Source organism: Sus scrofa, chromosome 10 (assembly GCF_000003025.6).
Source record: "Sus scrofa isolate TJ Tabasco breed Duroc chromosome 10, Sscrofa11.1, whole genome shotgun sequence".
Taxonomy (NCBI): domain Eukaryota; kingdom Metazoa; phylum Chordata; class Mammalia; order Artiodactyla; family Suidae; genus Sus; species Sus scrofa.
The window spans coordinates 29,428,212-29,443,753 of record NC_010452.4 but is presented as its reverse complement, the minus strand read 5'-3'; the positions used below and the strand labels follow the sequence as shown (position 1 = coordinate 29,443,753).

Sequence of the window (15,542 nt, the reverse complement as noted above, 5' to 3'; positions counted from 1 at the left end):
AATGAAGCATTAGAAAAGGAATACAAAAATACGATACCTTTTAAAATTGTACCTCACAAAATCAAATACCTCGGAATACACCTAACCAAAGAGGTAAAGGACCTATATGCCGAGAACTATAAAACCTTAATCAAAGAAATCAAAGAAGATGTAAAAAATGGAAAGATATTCCATGTTCCTGGATTGGAAAAATCAATATTGTGAAAATGGCCATCCTACCCAAAGCAATCTACAGATTCAATGCAATCCCTATCAAATTACCCATGACATTTTTCACAGAACTAGAACAAACAATCCAAACATTTATATGGAACAACAAAAGACCCAGAATCGCCAAAGCAATCCTGAGAAACAAAAACCAAGCAGGAGGCATAACTCTCCCAGACTTCAAGAAATACTACAAAGCCACAGTCATCAAAACAGTGTGGTACTGGTATCAAAACAGACAGACAGACCAATGGAACAGAATAGAGAATCTGGAAATTAACCCTGACACCTATGGTCAATTAATCTTTGACAAGGGAGGCAAGAACATAAAATGGGAAAAGGAAAGTCTATTCAGCAAGCATTGCTGGGAAACCTGGACAGCTGTATGCAAAGCAATGAAACTAGAACACACCCTCACACCATGCACAAAAATAAACTCCAAATGGCTGAAAGACTTAAATATACGACAGGACACCATCAAACTCCTAGAAGAAAACATAGGCAAAACACTCTCTGACATCAACATCATGAATATTTTCTCAGGTCAGTCTCCCAAAGCAATAGAAACTAGAGCAAAAATAAACCCATGGGACCTCATCAAACTGAAAAGCTTTTGCACAGCAAAGGAAACCCAAAAGAAAACAAAAGACAACTTACAGAATGGGAGAAAATAGTTTCAAATGATGCAACTGACAAGGGCTTAATCTCTAGAATATACAAGCAACTTATACAACTCAACAGCAAAAAACCAATCAATCAATGGAAAAATGGGCAAAAGACCTGAATAGACATTTCTCCAAAGAAGATATACAGATGGCCAACAAACACATGAAAAAATGCTCAACATCGCTGATTATAAGAGAAATGCAAATCAAAACTACCATGAGATACCACCTCACACCAGTCAGAATGGCCATCATTAATAAATCCACAAATAACAAGTGCTGGAGGGGCTGTGGAGAAAAGGGAACCCTCCTGCACTGTTGGTGGGAATGTCAACTGGTACAGCCACTATGGAGAACAGTTTGGAGATACCTTAGAAATCTATACATAGAACTTCCATATGACCCTGCAATCCCACTCTTGGGCATCTATCCGGACAAAGCTCTACTTAAAAGAGACACATGCACCCGCATGTTCATTGCAGCACTATTCACAATAGCCAGGACATGGAAACAATCCAAATGTCCATCGACAGAGGATTGGATTCGGAAGATGTGGTATATATACACGATGGAATACTACTCAGCCATTAAAAAGGATGACATCATGCCATTTGCAGCAACATGGATGGAACTAGAGAATCTCATACTGAGTGAAATGAGCCAGAAAGACAAAGACAAATACCATATGACATCACTTATAACTGGAATCTAATATCCAGCACAAATGAACATCTCCTCAGAAAAGAAAATCAATCATGGACTTGGAGAAGAGACTTGTGGTTGCCTGATGGGAGGGGGAGGGAGTGGGAGGGATCGGGAGCTTGGGCTTATCAGTCACAACGTAGAATAGATTTACAAGGAGATCCCGCTGAATAGCATTGAGAACTATGTCTAGATACTCATGTTGCAACAGAAGAAATGGTGGGGGGAAAAACTGTAATTGTAATGTATACATGTAAGGATAACCTGACCCCCTTGCTGTACAGTGGGAAAATAAAATAAAATTTAATATAAAAAAAAAAAAAAAAAAAAAAAAAAAAAAAAAAAACAAGTCGTGTTACAACTCCGCCTTAAGAATGAGAAAAAGTGGATAAGGCACTGCTGACTATCTCACAGTAACTACACAAGAAAATGCTGATAGAGCTTTCAGGGTTCTGCTTGGTTTCGATGAACACTTGGCACATGTTTTAAAATATGTACCATTTAAGGTGCCTTAAATAAACTACTACTTTTTTGGCCTACTGAACTGAAAACATTCCACAATACATTACAAAAATAACTTTCTGACTTTCTCAGGGAATTAAGAAAAAAAGACAACTTATAAGACGAATTCAGAGGTTAACAAAGAAAGACATAACTCCATTTATATAAAGATTCCAATGAGGACATAAATGGTAAAGGAAAATAAGTGATCCAGAAGACTGCTAAAGTCCTTGCTAACTATAAACTGTCGTGCATCATAAACTCTGCCATAATTGTGAATACCTGGGGGGAAAAAAAAAAAAACACCCACAAAGAAGTAATACCGCCAAAGAAAATTTCTACCGGATCTTACAACATATTAGGTCATCAACAGTGCACCTGCAGGCTCTTGAGGACTCTATCTTAAAACGAGAAATGGGCTTTAAGTATAAAAGCCATTCTGCATCAATGTTTTATAACTCCATTCTATAATGAGTAAAATGCCCAGGAAAGGAAACTAACCGATTCAAAACCGTACTGGCACTTTAAGAAACTTAAAGGTACAGGAGGGAAACCACACCATAGGGCTCCGCAAGCCTTTGCGCTGGGTTGCAAGAGGCCCTGAATACTTGCAATAAAGAACCCGCAACTCAGGAAGGAAGGCTGGAGGGAAACACTGCACTGTCATCTAGGGCGATGATTCAGGTTCAAATCAAACCCACAAGGCGACAAGTTGTAAGCAGAGAAGACACTTCAGGTCAAGCCACCCATTGAGAGGAAGTAAGCCTCGCCAACGCCACATCCCACCTGAAAGCCTAGCGCACCTAGAGGGTGAGAGCTAGGGTGGGTGCTGGGGTGGGTGGGGAGGCTGGGCGCGCGCCCGGCCCCGGCCCGCCGCCCCTCCGCTCTGCTCCGCGCTGTACCGAGGCCACCGGCGCTTGGGGCCCGAGAGAAAGGGGTGGCAGGACGGGTGGCCGCCTGTGCTCGGAGACCGCGCCAGGAATCCTCCGCGGCGACCGGGAAGGGGGCGACCGGGGCGGGGGCTTCCCAGTGTCCGTGGGTGGGGGCGGGGTGGGACGTTTTCCAGACACCGGCCAAAGCCCCCATCCATCAGGCGTTTCCCTTCAAGACCGGGTCCACCCCCGAAAGACACGGGTTACACAACCTGTCAGGTAAGGGGCGGAGGGGTGGCAGGGCACAGACCACGGCGGGCTCAGGGCCGCTCCTCCCTGGCTTCTCCCGCCCCCAGGATGCCGCGGCCGGAGAGAGCAGAGGGGTGGCGGGCAGCCGGGCAAGTCGCGGGCGAGGGGCTGCTGGCCCGGACGCGCGGACAGCGGAGCGGCGCTCACCGGCTCAGGATGGGGCGCTGGCAGGGACCAGGCAGAGCCGCAGCACCCAGTTCGGCGTCAGCAGCACTTGCGGCTGCTCTCCCGGCTCACGACGGATTCCTCGCCGCCCGCCGCCGGGTGTTTTCATACAAACCCCGGTGGCAGGCGAGGAGGAGGCGGCTGCAGCAGTGGCGGCGGCGGCGGCGGCGGCGGCGGCGGAACCTGCCCGCATCCCGGGCAACGTCAGCGCGGCGCCCCGCCCACCGCACTGCTAGGCCAGCCGGCTCGCGCGCGCCGGGCAGGAGGGAGCGCGGGGCGCGCGTGCAAGATGGGCGCGCGCCGGCGGGGAGGGCGGGTCACGCGCGGGCAGAAGCGGCGGGGGCCCGGGGAGCGCGCGTGGGGAAGCTGGGAGCGCGCGCAAAGGAGAGGGCGGGGCGAACGCGGTTGTTTGGAAGCCGGGAAAACGCGGTCGGGATCCTGGAGCCCGGCTGTTCGCGGCGCTGGCTGTCGTCCACTGCAGCTGCCGCCCTACCCGACCAAATGGGTCTCCCGGCGGCTGCCCGCGTCCTGTAAGTCACCTTGCTCTGCTCTCTCAATTAGAGCCTCCGCCTTTTCCTAGAACTAAGCTGGAGCCACCCCGACAGTCTTATGAGGCTTTTGGCAGCACCACACCAGTGGCTGTTAACTCTCCGACGCACGTGGTACCGGGGTGGCATTGGACCTTGGGGACCGCAGTAGAACAGAGCCTTTTACTGACCTCAGGGAGAGTCCTTAATAGGGTGAAGACTATCAGCTCTCACAGCCAGGCTCCCAGAACACAATGAAATTCTACCTTGTGGTCATACCTCAATAAATCAGATACCTAGTGCTGCAAGGAACAAAATTTCATGCTGATTTAATTTTTGCTTTTTTTGTAACGTGCGTACATATAGTCACAAAAAAATGGTAATGCTGAATGAGCCACTAAAGACAAAGATGGAATGTTTTCTCTGAGCCAAAATAATGTGTCAGAGAGATAAAATACCGATACACTCACTCTCTTCTGTTTCGACTGCATGTGAACACATTATAACGTATTCTTAATAAACACTGACATTTACTTTTTTTTTTCCAGAGCATAGGTCACGTTTGCTGCTGTTTATAGTAGCTGGTAAGAAATGTAAAATTATTACAGCTGGATAGGGAAATAAATTGAGAGCTGTGAGGTTTTTGTTTCATTTTCTTATCATCATATTTAAAAGAACTTATGCAGGTGCGAAGGTCATTTCAAAGGTAATCCAAGGTGCAGCATCTGTGCTGCCTGCAGTTTGCCCTTGGCAGATGTCTTTACTACGATGAACAAGAAACTGCCATTTTATAAATGCCATAGTTTCCCTGATTAGGAGCACCAAAAGGTAGGTTATAGCATTTTAAATAATTTTAGAACAATTACCACCCCAAGCCATCCAGTCTAGAAAGCATTGTCTGAGAACACTTAATTATCTAAAAACATTTAACATTTTATAGAATTTAAATATATGTGACACATATGAAACTTTAATCAAAAAGCATCTTCCTGGGAGTTCCTATCGTGGCGCAGGGGAAATGAATCCGACTAGGAACCATGAGGTTGCGGGTTTGATCCCTGATCTTGCTCAAGGGGTTAAGGATCCGTCATTGCCATGAGCTGTGGCGTAGGCCAGCAGCTACAGCTCCGATTTGACCCCTAGCCTGGGAATCTCTATATGCCCCAGGTGCTACCCCAAAAAGACAAATAAATAAATAAAGCATCTTCTTAAGTATATTAACCTGTAATACAGAAAGGTATAGATATAAATGTGAATGTGTAGAATTTGCATTTCACTTTAATAAAGTATTGTTAGTGTGATTTGATGGCCAGGACACAGACCCAGTAAATTAAACCACACAACTAAGTAAAAAGCAGAACCAATCCCTGTTGGTTCCTCAGCTTTCTCAACATGCCTTATTATGGTATATAAAACTCAACGTAATTAATTGTGTGATATAGATCAGAGTCTGACCATAAAATGATATTCATTGAACTGAAATTCTTCAAATCAGTCTAGCCCGTGCCTTGCAGGCACTCAATAAATGTTTGCTTATTTTAACTTTGTACTAATTTGGGAAAGAACAGTGAGCACTGGAGCCCAACTATCTCTTTCTCCTCTTTTACTGATTTCCTTACCTCCATACCTTTAGTAGAGAAGCATACAAAAATGTAGCAAACTTTATTACAAAACTGTATAGCTAAAAGTTTTGGAATAATGGTGGACCTCAAAAGTCTAGGGCCACTCCCCTCTGGAACCATAAATGTTAGATACACAAGCTTGATCATGAAGTTTCTGAAACACAACCAGTCCTCTGGAGTTGTAACCTCCGTGGGATTGTTGTAACTACTCAACCCCATTCAACACTCATCAGTATATTAGGCATCCCTTATGTGCCAGATAAAATCCTCCTAAAATTGGCTAAGGGGTTAAACACCTGATAATGCTCAACAAAACACCTAACAGCTGTTATGTGTTGAACTAAAAAGTTTACCATGGAGCAGAGGGCAGTAAGAAAACCTGAGCTGCACCTAAACAAAGGTGACAAGGCTGGGAAATGGCAGGAAGAAAACTCAACATTTCACCCAATGCAGTGGTTCTAGGGGCAGAACGTTTTACAGTGACAAATGGCTTTCAGTAGTCATGTGGTAGACTCAGTGATATATGAATGAGGGCCAGAAAAGCTGAGTTTAAAAATTCATAGAGTTCCCTGGTAGCTCAGCAGGATAAGGATCCAGTATTGTCACTGCTGTGGCTGTTACTACTATGGCACAGGTTCGATCCCTGGCCTGGGACCTTCTGCCTGCTACAGACACAGGTTAAAAAAAAAAATCCACATCTGTAAACCATTAAACCACTGCAATCTCTTCACTTGTGACATAGACCTTAAATAGTCCTGCCAAATCTAACATTTGAAAATTTGGCATACCCCTAACATTTGAAATTTGACATGTAACAGGGATTTATCCTAAGGAAATAGTTAACTAGGATATTTAATATTTAGTAGTTTAAATATTTCCTAGTTAAGGAAATAACTAGGGACATGGCAGCAATTTAGCTGTAAGCATGTTTATCCCAGAGTGGTGTTATGAACAATCGTAAGTATTCCAGAGAGGGCACTTGGTTAAACACATTACTGTACATCCATGCAGGAGATCACAAGCAAGCCATTTAAAATGATGTGATGGAGCAGGAGTTTTTAACCTGCAGCCCAACAGGTGTAATTCATGAACTGCTGTGGATTCACCTTGAGGCTAATGGAGTGAGCAGTGAAGAGGGCTCCCTCAGCCCTTCACTTGTGCAGGATCCTATGAGTGCTGAGTTGCTAAGAGTTAAAGAATTTTCTAGATATGAAGGGGAAGCCAGGTTGCAATCAGGAAGCATTTCTAAGGATCATGTCTTGTGTATTTCCTGAACAGACTCATTTAAAGAGGACTTGAAGGAGTTCCTGTAGTGGCTCAGGGGGTTAAGAACTGGATGTAGACTCTGTGAAGATACAGGTTCAGTCCCTGGCCTCGCTCAGGATCTGGCATTGCTGTTACCTGCAGTGTAAGTTGCAGATGCGGCTCAGATCCAGTGCTGCCGAGGCTGTGGCCTAGGCCAGCAGCTGTAGCTCCATTTGGTTTCCTAACCTGGAAACTGCCATATGCCTCAGGTGCAGCCATTAAAAAAAAAGAAAAAAGAAAAAAGACTTGAAGGAGTTCCCTGGTGGCTCAGTGGGTTAAGGATCCAACATTGTCACTACGGTGGCTCAGGTTGCTGCTATGGCCCAGGTTCAACAAAAAAATAAAAAGACCTGGAGTTCCCCTTGTGGCTAATTGGTAACAAACCCAACTAGTATCCATGAGGATGCGGGTTTGATCCCTGGCCTCACTCAGCAGGTTAAGCATCCAGCATTGCCATGAGCTGTGGCATAATTTGCAGACATAGGTCAGATCCCTCGTTGCTGTCGCTGTGGTATAGGCTGGCAGTTGTAGCTCTGATCAACCCCTAGCCTGTATGCTGCTCATGCGGCCCTAAAATGCAAAAAATAAATAAAATAAAAAATAAAAAGGACCTGAATCTCCATCTCTCCAGCAAGATAATTGTGATTTATCCTTCTAAATAAATATTCACATTTATATATAATTTCATGTTTTTCCTTTTAGAGGTCTCCCTGCAGTGTAAAAAAGGGAATTTCCCATCGTTTTCAGGGCAGTTTCTCAATCTTACAATGTAGACAAGTGTTTTGTTTCCTTTTTTTTCTTAATAACCAAACTAATAAATTTTTTAACAGAAATCACAAACACTAAAAGGACTCTTTTTTTCTATTTGATAACACTGTTTAGCATTTTCAAAAAACTGATAATTACCTGATTTGAAAACATTTAAGAAATAGTTTTTGTAACAGCTAATCATTGATTAGATTGAAATTTAGAAATGAGAAGTTCCCATTGTGGCTCAGTGGAAATGAATTTGACTAGTATCCGTGAGGATGCAGGTTTGATCCCTGGCCTCACTAAATGAGTCAGGGATCCAGCATTGCCATAAGCTGTGGTGTAGGTTGCAGACGTGGCTTGGATCCCAAGTTGCTGTGTCTGTGGCGGAGGCTGGCAGCTGTAGCTCTGATTCAGCCCCTAGCCTAGGAACTTCCATGTGCCTCAGGTGCAGACCTAAAAAGCAAAAAAAAAAAAAAAAAAAAAAGCAAGCAAACAAACACCCCCCCCCAAAAAAAACCTATTCCATGAAATGTGGAGTCAAAATTAAATTCACTCTCTCATATTTAAGAAATCCTTCAATTTCTGACATGAAAGGAGAAAGGCAAGTTGTTGAACTGTATGGATTGCATGATGTAATTTGTATTTTTTAAAAATCAACACTATAGAAATTATTATGCATTTATAGTCTCATAAACAGGGTTCTACAAGAGAAAATACTATTCTAGTTGCTAGAATTACTTGGGGCAAGGTTTGGGTAGGCACTGCAACTTTATATATTCTGCACTGTTTAAATGTTTTAAAAGTAAGCATGGGATCTAAGAAAAAATAAAATTGAAAATAAACAAACATAAAAAGAGAGGGTCTACAAAATGTTATAAACTTAAAATCCCACAAATCCTAGCTCCTGTTCTATTCATTAAGTGATAAATTTTCTTTGTGTATTTGCATAGCTGCTTCTTCCAGGGCTTAGGGAGTATAACTTTCATTGGATTCTTCAAGAGGTCCAGTTACAAAAGGATTAAGATCATGGTTTAAGGAGTTCCCGTCGTGGCGCAGTGGTTAACGAATCCGACTAGGAACCATGAGATTGCGGGTTCAGTCCCTGCCCTTGCTCAGTGGGTTAACGATCCGGCGTTGCCGTGAGCTGTGGTGTAGGTCGCAGACGCGGCTCGGATCCCGCGTTGCTGTGGCTCTGGCGTAGGCCGGTGGCTACAGCTCCGATTCAACCCCTAGCCTGGGAATCTCCATATGCCGCGGGAGCGGCCCAAAGAAATAGCAACAACAAAAGACAAAAAAAAAAAAAAAAAAGATCATGGTTTAAGAGGAGTACATTTAGGAGTTCCTATCATGGCTCAGTGGTTAACGAATCCGACTAGGAACCATGAGGTTGCAGGTTCGATCCCTGCCCTTGTTCAGTGGGTTAAGGATCTGGCGTTGCCGTGAGCTGTGGTGTAGGTTGCAGACACATCTCGGATGCCGTGTTGCTGTGGCTCTGGCGTAGGCTGGCAACCACAGCTCCAATCGACCCCTAGCCTGGGAACCTGCTAGGGAGCTGCCCTAGAAAAGGCAAAAAGACCAAAAAAAAAAAAAAAAAAAAAAGAGGAGTACACTTAATAACATAAACACCTATTCATGATACATTGTTATATAAATTAGCAGATTATGTGCAACATAATTCCATTTTTATAAAAAACCGGTCTATCTTTATATGTATAAAAGTAAGACTGAAACATTAGAGTTTTTCACAAGTTATCCCTTGATCATGGAATCATAGATTATTTAAAATTTATTCTTTTTTTCCCTCAGTGGTTGTTAAACTTTCTACAATAAAAATATGATATTCTAACAGAGATTACATTATTTAAATTGTCACAACTAATTTTGGAAGTTGCTGATTAGATTCACAGTTATAGTACGTGTATAAAGGCAGGTTATAAATCATAAGGCCCCTACAAAGGGAATTATTGTTTTTTGAGCTTTAAAGCAGCCACAGAACACAAACACCAAGAGCCTTTGCCTGAAACCAAAGGCAAGCGTTGGAAAGTCTCATTCATACATTACTCTCTTCTGTCACAATTGACTTTGTAGACAACACCTTTTAAAACAAGAGTTCCACTCTTGGGCATATATCCTGATAAAACTTTCCTTGAAAAAGATAGGTCACACAACCGCATGTTCATTGCAGCACTCTTCACAATAGCCAAGATATGGAAACAACCTAAATGTCCATCAACAGATGAATGGATTAAGAAGATGGGGTATATATACACAATGGAATACTATTCGGCCATAAAAAAGAACAAAATAGTGCCATCTGTAGCAACGTGGATGGAACTAGAGACCCTCATACGAAATGAAGTCAATCCGAAAGAGAAAGGTAAATACCATATGATATCACTTCTGTCTGGAATCTAATATATGGCACAAATGAACCTTTCTACAGAAAAGAGACTCATGGACTTGGAGAACAGACTTGTGGTTGTCAAGGGGGAGAAGAGGGGAGTGGGATGGACTGGGAGTCTGGGGTTAATAGATGCAAACTCTTGCACTTGGAATGGATAAGCAATGAGATCGTGATGTGTAGCACTGGGAACTATATCTAGTCACTTGTGAGGGAACATGATGGAGGATAATGTGAGAAGAAGAATATATATATGTATATGTATGGGTCCCTTTGCTGTATGGTAGAAATTGACAGAACATGATAAATCAACTCTAATGGAAAACATAAAAATCATAAAAGAAAACAAATTAATGCAAATATGAAAGATTTGGATTTTTAAATTTCAAAATAAAGTCATGCAGAATTATCTTAGGTGTAAAAATAAGAAAATTTTTATGAATTACTGAAGAAACCTTAGTTCCTATTTTAAGGTATTTGAAATGTGAGTATATCTTTATAATCGCAGGGCTAGACTAGCCTTTGATTCCTCTGATCACAATGAGATGAAAATTTCAGGACAAAAATCAATCAAGTTAATAAAAGGGTTTATTTATTCTCTATGTGTATCAGTCCCCAGGTTCAAGATCTGGATCTTGGAGAGAACACAGCAGTGACTCACAGAGATGATGGAGGTCTGTGTGGCACTGTGCTGGCCGAACTTACTGAAAACCTGTCCTTTGGAAAGTGCTGGAAATCCATCATCTAGGGTGCTGGATAAAGCTGTTTATGGGAAGGTAGCTCACTGTGTGAAGGGGTGCCAACTGCTGGCTGCTGGGTGTCATGTGTTGGAGAAGCCACCCAATGGGACGTGATGGTGGCCTTTGCCATCTGTAGGTTAGGCACTCAGAAGGAGTGTTAGCCAAGTCGGGCTTCATTAGCAGAAGTCCATGGTACTGAGCCCACGTGTAGCCTCCATCCCAGTCACGGCAGCCACTTTGCTCAGGGGTCCACTAGGGAAAGTGACTGACATCTCAGAGCATCATTGTGTCCATCCGATGATTAACCCTCATTGCAGTAGATGCGCTCAGGTGGGCTTTCATGTGGAACACAAATACCTTCACAGTTTGTGCCTATTCATGGAGGTCCTTCCACATCACCTCCTCTCTAAACCTGCTTGTCACCAATCTCTCAGTCCTATTTCTTCCAAGTCTCCAAATTCACCAGCCCAACAATCGGCAACTGCCCCAAAACAGGATAGATCCATACTTCGGTCCACCCCTCACTCTAGACACAGACAACCAAATCTATCAGTCAAAATTCTGCCCGTGGGAAGGCTTTTCCTTTACCTTTGTCCTGCAGGGCGCCCCCTGCATGGGCTGCAATACTGCAGCTGTCTCATTTTCGAATGGTGCCAGCATATTGTACATATTGCCCATCTGTAAACCAAGTTTGATTTTTTGTTCTTCCTCAACTGGTCTTATATACAAGGTACCCAAAATATCTAAGTATCATCTGTAGTGCTTTTGGTCTTCCTCTTATAGATAGGAATCTTCCATTGCCAAAGAACTTGTGATTCCTCCCTGAGAAATTGCGACAACGAGGTTTAATTCTAGGACACGGGTAAAAATATTTTTACAATTTCTTTTTACGTTAAGATTCAAAGTGACATTGGGAGTTCCTGTTGTGGTACAGTGGGAACGAATCTGACTAGTATCCATGAGGATGTGGTTCAATCCTGGGCCTTGCTCAGTGGATTAAGGACCCGGCATTGCCATGAACTGTGGTGTAGGTTGCAGACGCGGCTCAGATCTGGCATTGCTATGGCTATGATGTAGGCTAGCAGCTGTAGCTCCGATTCAACCCCTAGCCTGGGAACTTCCATATGCTGCAGGGTGCAGCCCTAAAAAGCAAAAAAAAGATTCAAAGTGACAAGCTTACCTACCTTGACTGTGTATTGAGAAATGGATGTTGAAAAAGTAAGGAAACACGATTCATAAATAAGACAAATTTTTAACCAAAGGATTAGTGGATATCACTCAATGAGTCATGAAAATATCTTACAGGCTGCCTATAAATATCAGTGACTCTGGCCTGTCTTGCTTATGAACAGTGGTCATGATATGCTAGTATATTGTTTCTATAAGAAATGAAAATTTGCTACTTGGCTAGAACCAGCCAATTCAGGCTACATTTGGGGATTTTCCCAAGAACCCCGCATAACACAGAACAGTATAGTAGGAGTGCTTCTTTCCTTTGGGAATTCATTTCTCTTCATCCCCATGGTAGGCAGAATAATGCCCCTCCCCAAAGATACCCACATCCTAATCCCCAGAACCTGTGAACATATTGCCTTATTTGGCAAAGAGACTTTGCAGATTTTGTTAACTCAAGGACCTTGAAATAGGAAAATTATTCTGGATTATCTGGATTATTCTGAATTATCTGGGCCCAGTTTAATCACAGGAGACCTTAAAAGCAGAGAGTCTTTCCGGCTGTGGTCAGAAGAAATGAATACAGAAGAAAGATCAGGGAGATGCTGAAAGGATGAAAATGCAACCTGACTCTCCCAGAACCCAGGAAGTTAATAAGAAGCTCTAAATGCCCTCGAATTCCAGACCCTGTTCCCTATAGGTAAAAGATCATACTTTTTGCTGTTTTAGGGCTTGCTTTCTGCTCTGTACAAAACTTTGTGGAAGGGGAAAAACAGGCCCCTGAGAATGTGCCTCTATGCTTGAAACTTCTTGAAACTGCTCCTAACTGCTTGTTTGGCTTCTGTAAACCTGCTTGCATAAGATAAAAAGAGGAGAAGTCAATCGCCTAACCGACCCCAGTAAGATCGGGCGTGCCACAAAATGTTGAAAATCCTGATAAATATATCTTGGTGACAATATGTCTCCCCCACCCAGAGACAGGCACAAACATGTAACTCCAGAACAACTTAAAATTAATTGGTCCACAAAGCGCGGGCTCTCGAAGTTTTGAATTGACTGGTTTGCGATATTTTAAAATGATTAGTTCGTAAAAGCGCGGGCTTTGTTGTGAACCCCATAAAAGCTGTCCCGACTCCACACTCGGGGCCGCAGTCCTCTACCCCTGCGTGGCGTACGACTGTGGGCCCCAGCGCGCTCGGAATAAAAATCCTCTTGCTGTTTGCATCAAGACCACTTCTCGTGAGTGATTTGGGGTGTCGCCTCTTCCGAGTCAGGACGAGAGGGATTTTCATTCGACTGGCCTTTCAATGCAACACTTCTGGCTTTGACGGTGGAAAAAGGAGGCCATAAGCCAAGAAATGGAGTGGCCTCCAAGAGGTTGAAAAAGGCAAGGCAAGAAAATCCCCCCGGAGCCTTTAGAAGGAAATGCAGCCTGGTCAAAGTTTTCATTTTAGCCCAGTAAGACCTATGTCTGACATCTAATCTACAGAACTGTGATATAATGTGTGTGTTATTCTAAGCCATTATGGTTGTGGTAGGTTGTGACAGCAGCAAAAGAAAACTAATACCACCTCCACATTGACTATACATAAGTAATGGGAACTGCTGTATCTACACCGTTCTTCCTAAACTCGCATAACCTTAACTCTAAATGCGATTGTGCTGGGGATTTTTTTTTTTTCTTTGGGCTTTTGAGACAGAAAATGTTGATGTGGGGTTTTTTTTGGTTTGTTTTTTGTTTTTTGTTTTTTTACTTCTGAATTGGAGTTAAGCCATTATTATGCAAGTATCATCTTAACAACCCCCAAAGTCAGGATAATTCATTCTCTAAATGAAGGTACTCTTACACTAATCTGCATACAATGGAGGCTTAATCATGTTTGCTGAAGATGATGACAATAGTAGTAACCATAGATGAGAGGTGTTCTCTAGCCGTAAAGGAAAATAATGCATAAACATGAAACAAAACACTTTTTAAAAAAGATTTTAATAGATTGGAAATGTTTGAGCTCTACTTCCATGTGTAAAGCAATAACCTTAAATTAGCTGTTACACTTTACAGATACACTGGCCTGGGCTCAGAGTATCTCTAAAACAAGCAAGAAACTGATAACAGTGCTTGCCTCTGGGGAGAACTGGTAGACTTTGGAAGGAAGACAGGTTTATTTATTGAACATCATATTATGCTTTGAGATTATACTTCATACATATAGTATCTACTAAAACCACTGCTTGATTTTTTTCAACTTGAAGCTTTTATATTACTTTCTTGAGGGGCCATGCCCACGGCATGTGGAAGTTTCCCGACCAGGGACTGAAACCTCACCATAGCTGTAACAGTGGCAGATCCTTAATGACTAGGCCACTGAGGAACTCCTACATTTTACTTAGAATTTTATAGAGAGGAGGCCTTTCATAGATCAAGCTGTACACATGTATTACAGTTGCAGAAGCAGTGATGAGAACCAATCAAGTGACAAGCATGAAGTTTAAAAACTCCTCTTTAGGATCCAGAAGATGTGGTACATATACACAATGGAATATTACTCAGCCATTAAAAAGAACGAAATACCAGCATTTTTTGCAACATGGATGGACCTAGAAACTATCATGCTAAGTGAAGTCAGCCATACAATGAGACACCAACATCAAATGCTTTTACTGACATGTGGAATCTGAAAAAAGGACAGACAGAACTTCTTTGCAGAACAGATGCTGACTCACAGACATTGAAAAACTTATGGTGAGTTCCCGTCGTGGCGCAGTGGTTAACAAATCCAACTAGGAACCATGAGGTTGCAGGTTCGGTCCCTGCCCTTGCTCAGTGGGTTAAGGATCCAGCATTGCCGTGAGCTGTGGTGTAGGTTGCAGACACGGCTCCGATCCCGCGTTGCTGTGGCTCTGGCGTAGGCCAGTGGCTACAGCTCCAATTAGACCCCTAGCCTGGGAACATCCATATGCCGCGGGAGTGGCCCAAAGAAATAGCAAAAAGACAAAAAAAAAAAAGAAAAACTTATGGTCTATGGAGGAGACAGTTTGGGGGGTGGGGGGATGTGCTTGGGCTGTGGGATGGAAATCCTGTGAAATCAGATTGTTATGATCATCATACAACTACAGATGTGATAAATTCATTTGAGTAATTTAAAAAAATGAAAAAAGAGGAGTTCCCGTCGTGGCGCAGTGGTTAACGAATCCGACTAGGAACCATGAGGTTGCGGGTTCGGTCCCTGCCCTTGCTCAGTGGGTTAACGATCCGGCGTTGCCATGAGCTGTGGTGTAGGTTGCAGACGTGGCTCGGATCCCGCGTTGCTGTGGCTCTGGCGTAGGCCAGTGGCTACAGCTCCGATTCAACCCCTGGCCTGGGAACCTCCATATGCCGCAGGAGCGGCCCAAGAAACAGCAACAACAACAACAAAAGACAAAAGACAAAAAGACAAAAAAAAAAAAAAAAAAGAAAAAAGAAACTCGAAAAAAAATAAAAATAAAAACTCCTCTTTAAAAAAAAGTCATGGTAGTTCCCGTCGTGGTGCAGCGGAAACTAATCAGACTAGGAGCCATGAGGTTGCAGGTTCAATCCCTGGCCTTGCTCAGTGGGTTAAG

The 15,542-nt window shown here is 43.1% G+C and overlaps 2 protein-coding genes across 5 annotated transcripts in view; one reads left to right on the top strand and one right to left on the bottom strand.

The window, feature by feature from the left end:
* The window catches only part of AGTPBP1 (ATP/GTP binding protein 1), a 150,308-nt gene extending 146,704 nt beyond the window's left edge, over positions 1–3,604 (bottom strand). For all 4 annotated transcript variants that reach the window (XM_013989714.2, XM_005656805.3, XM_005656806.3 and 1 more), the window contains exon 1: positions 3,404–3,604. The gene's annotated coding sequence lies outside the window, so the exon portion shown is untranslated. The remainder of the gene's footprint in view (positions 1–3,403) is intronic.
* On the top strand, positions 3,413–11,726 carry LOC110255596 (serine/arginine repetitive matrix protein 3-like). The gene is made up of 2 exons (XM_021064272.1): positions 3,413–3,951; positions 10,642–11,726. Exons 1-2 carry the CDS (start codon positions 3,413–3,415, stop codon positions 10,775–10,777), a joined length of 675 nt encoding a protein of 224 aa, XP_020919931.1. The 3' UTR covers positions 10,778–11,726.

Bases quoted from the DNA above. Each gene is read 5' to 3' on its own strand.
- LOC110255596 (XM_021064272.1), top strand. From the start codon at position 3,413: ATGGGGCGCTGGCAGGGACCAGGCAGAGCCGCAGCACCCAGTTCGGCG. The intron at 3,952-10,641 runs GTAAGTCACCTT...TATGTGTATCAG, and splicing joins CCGGCGGCTGCCCGCGTCCT to TCCCCAGGTTCAAGATCTGG.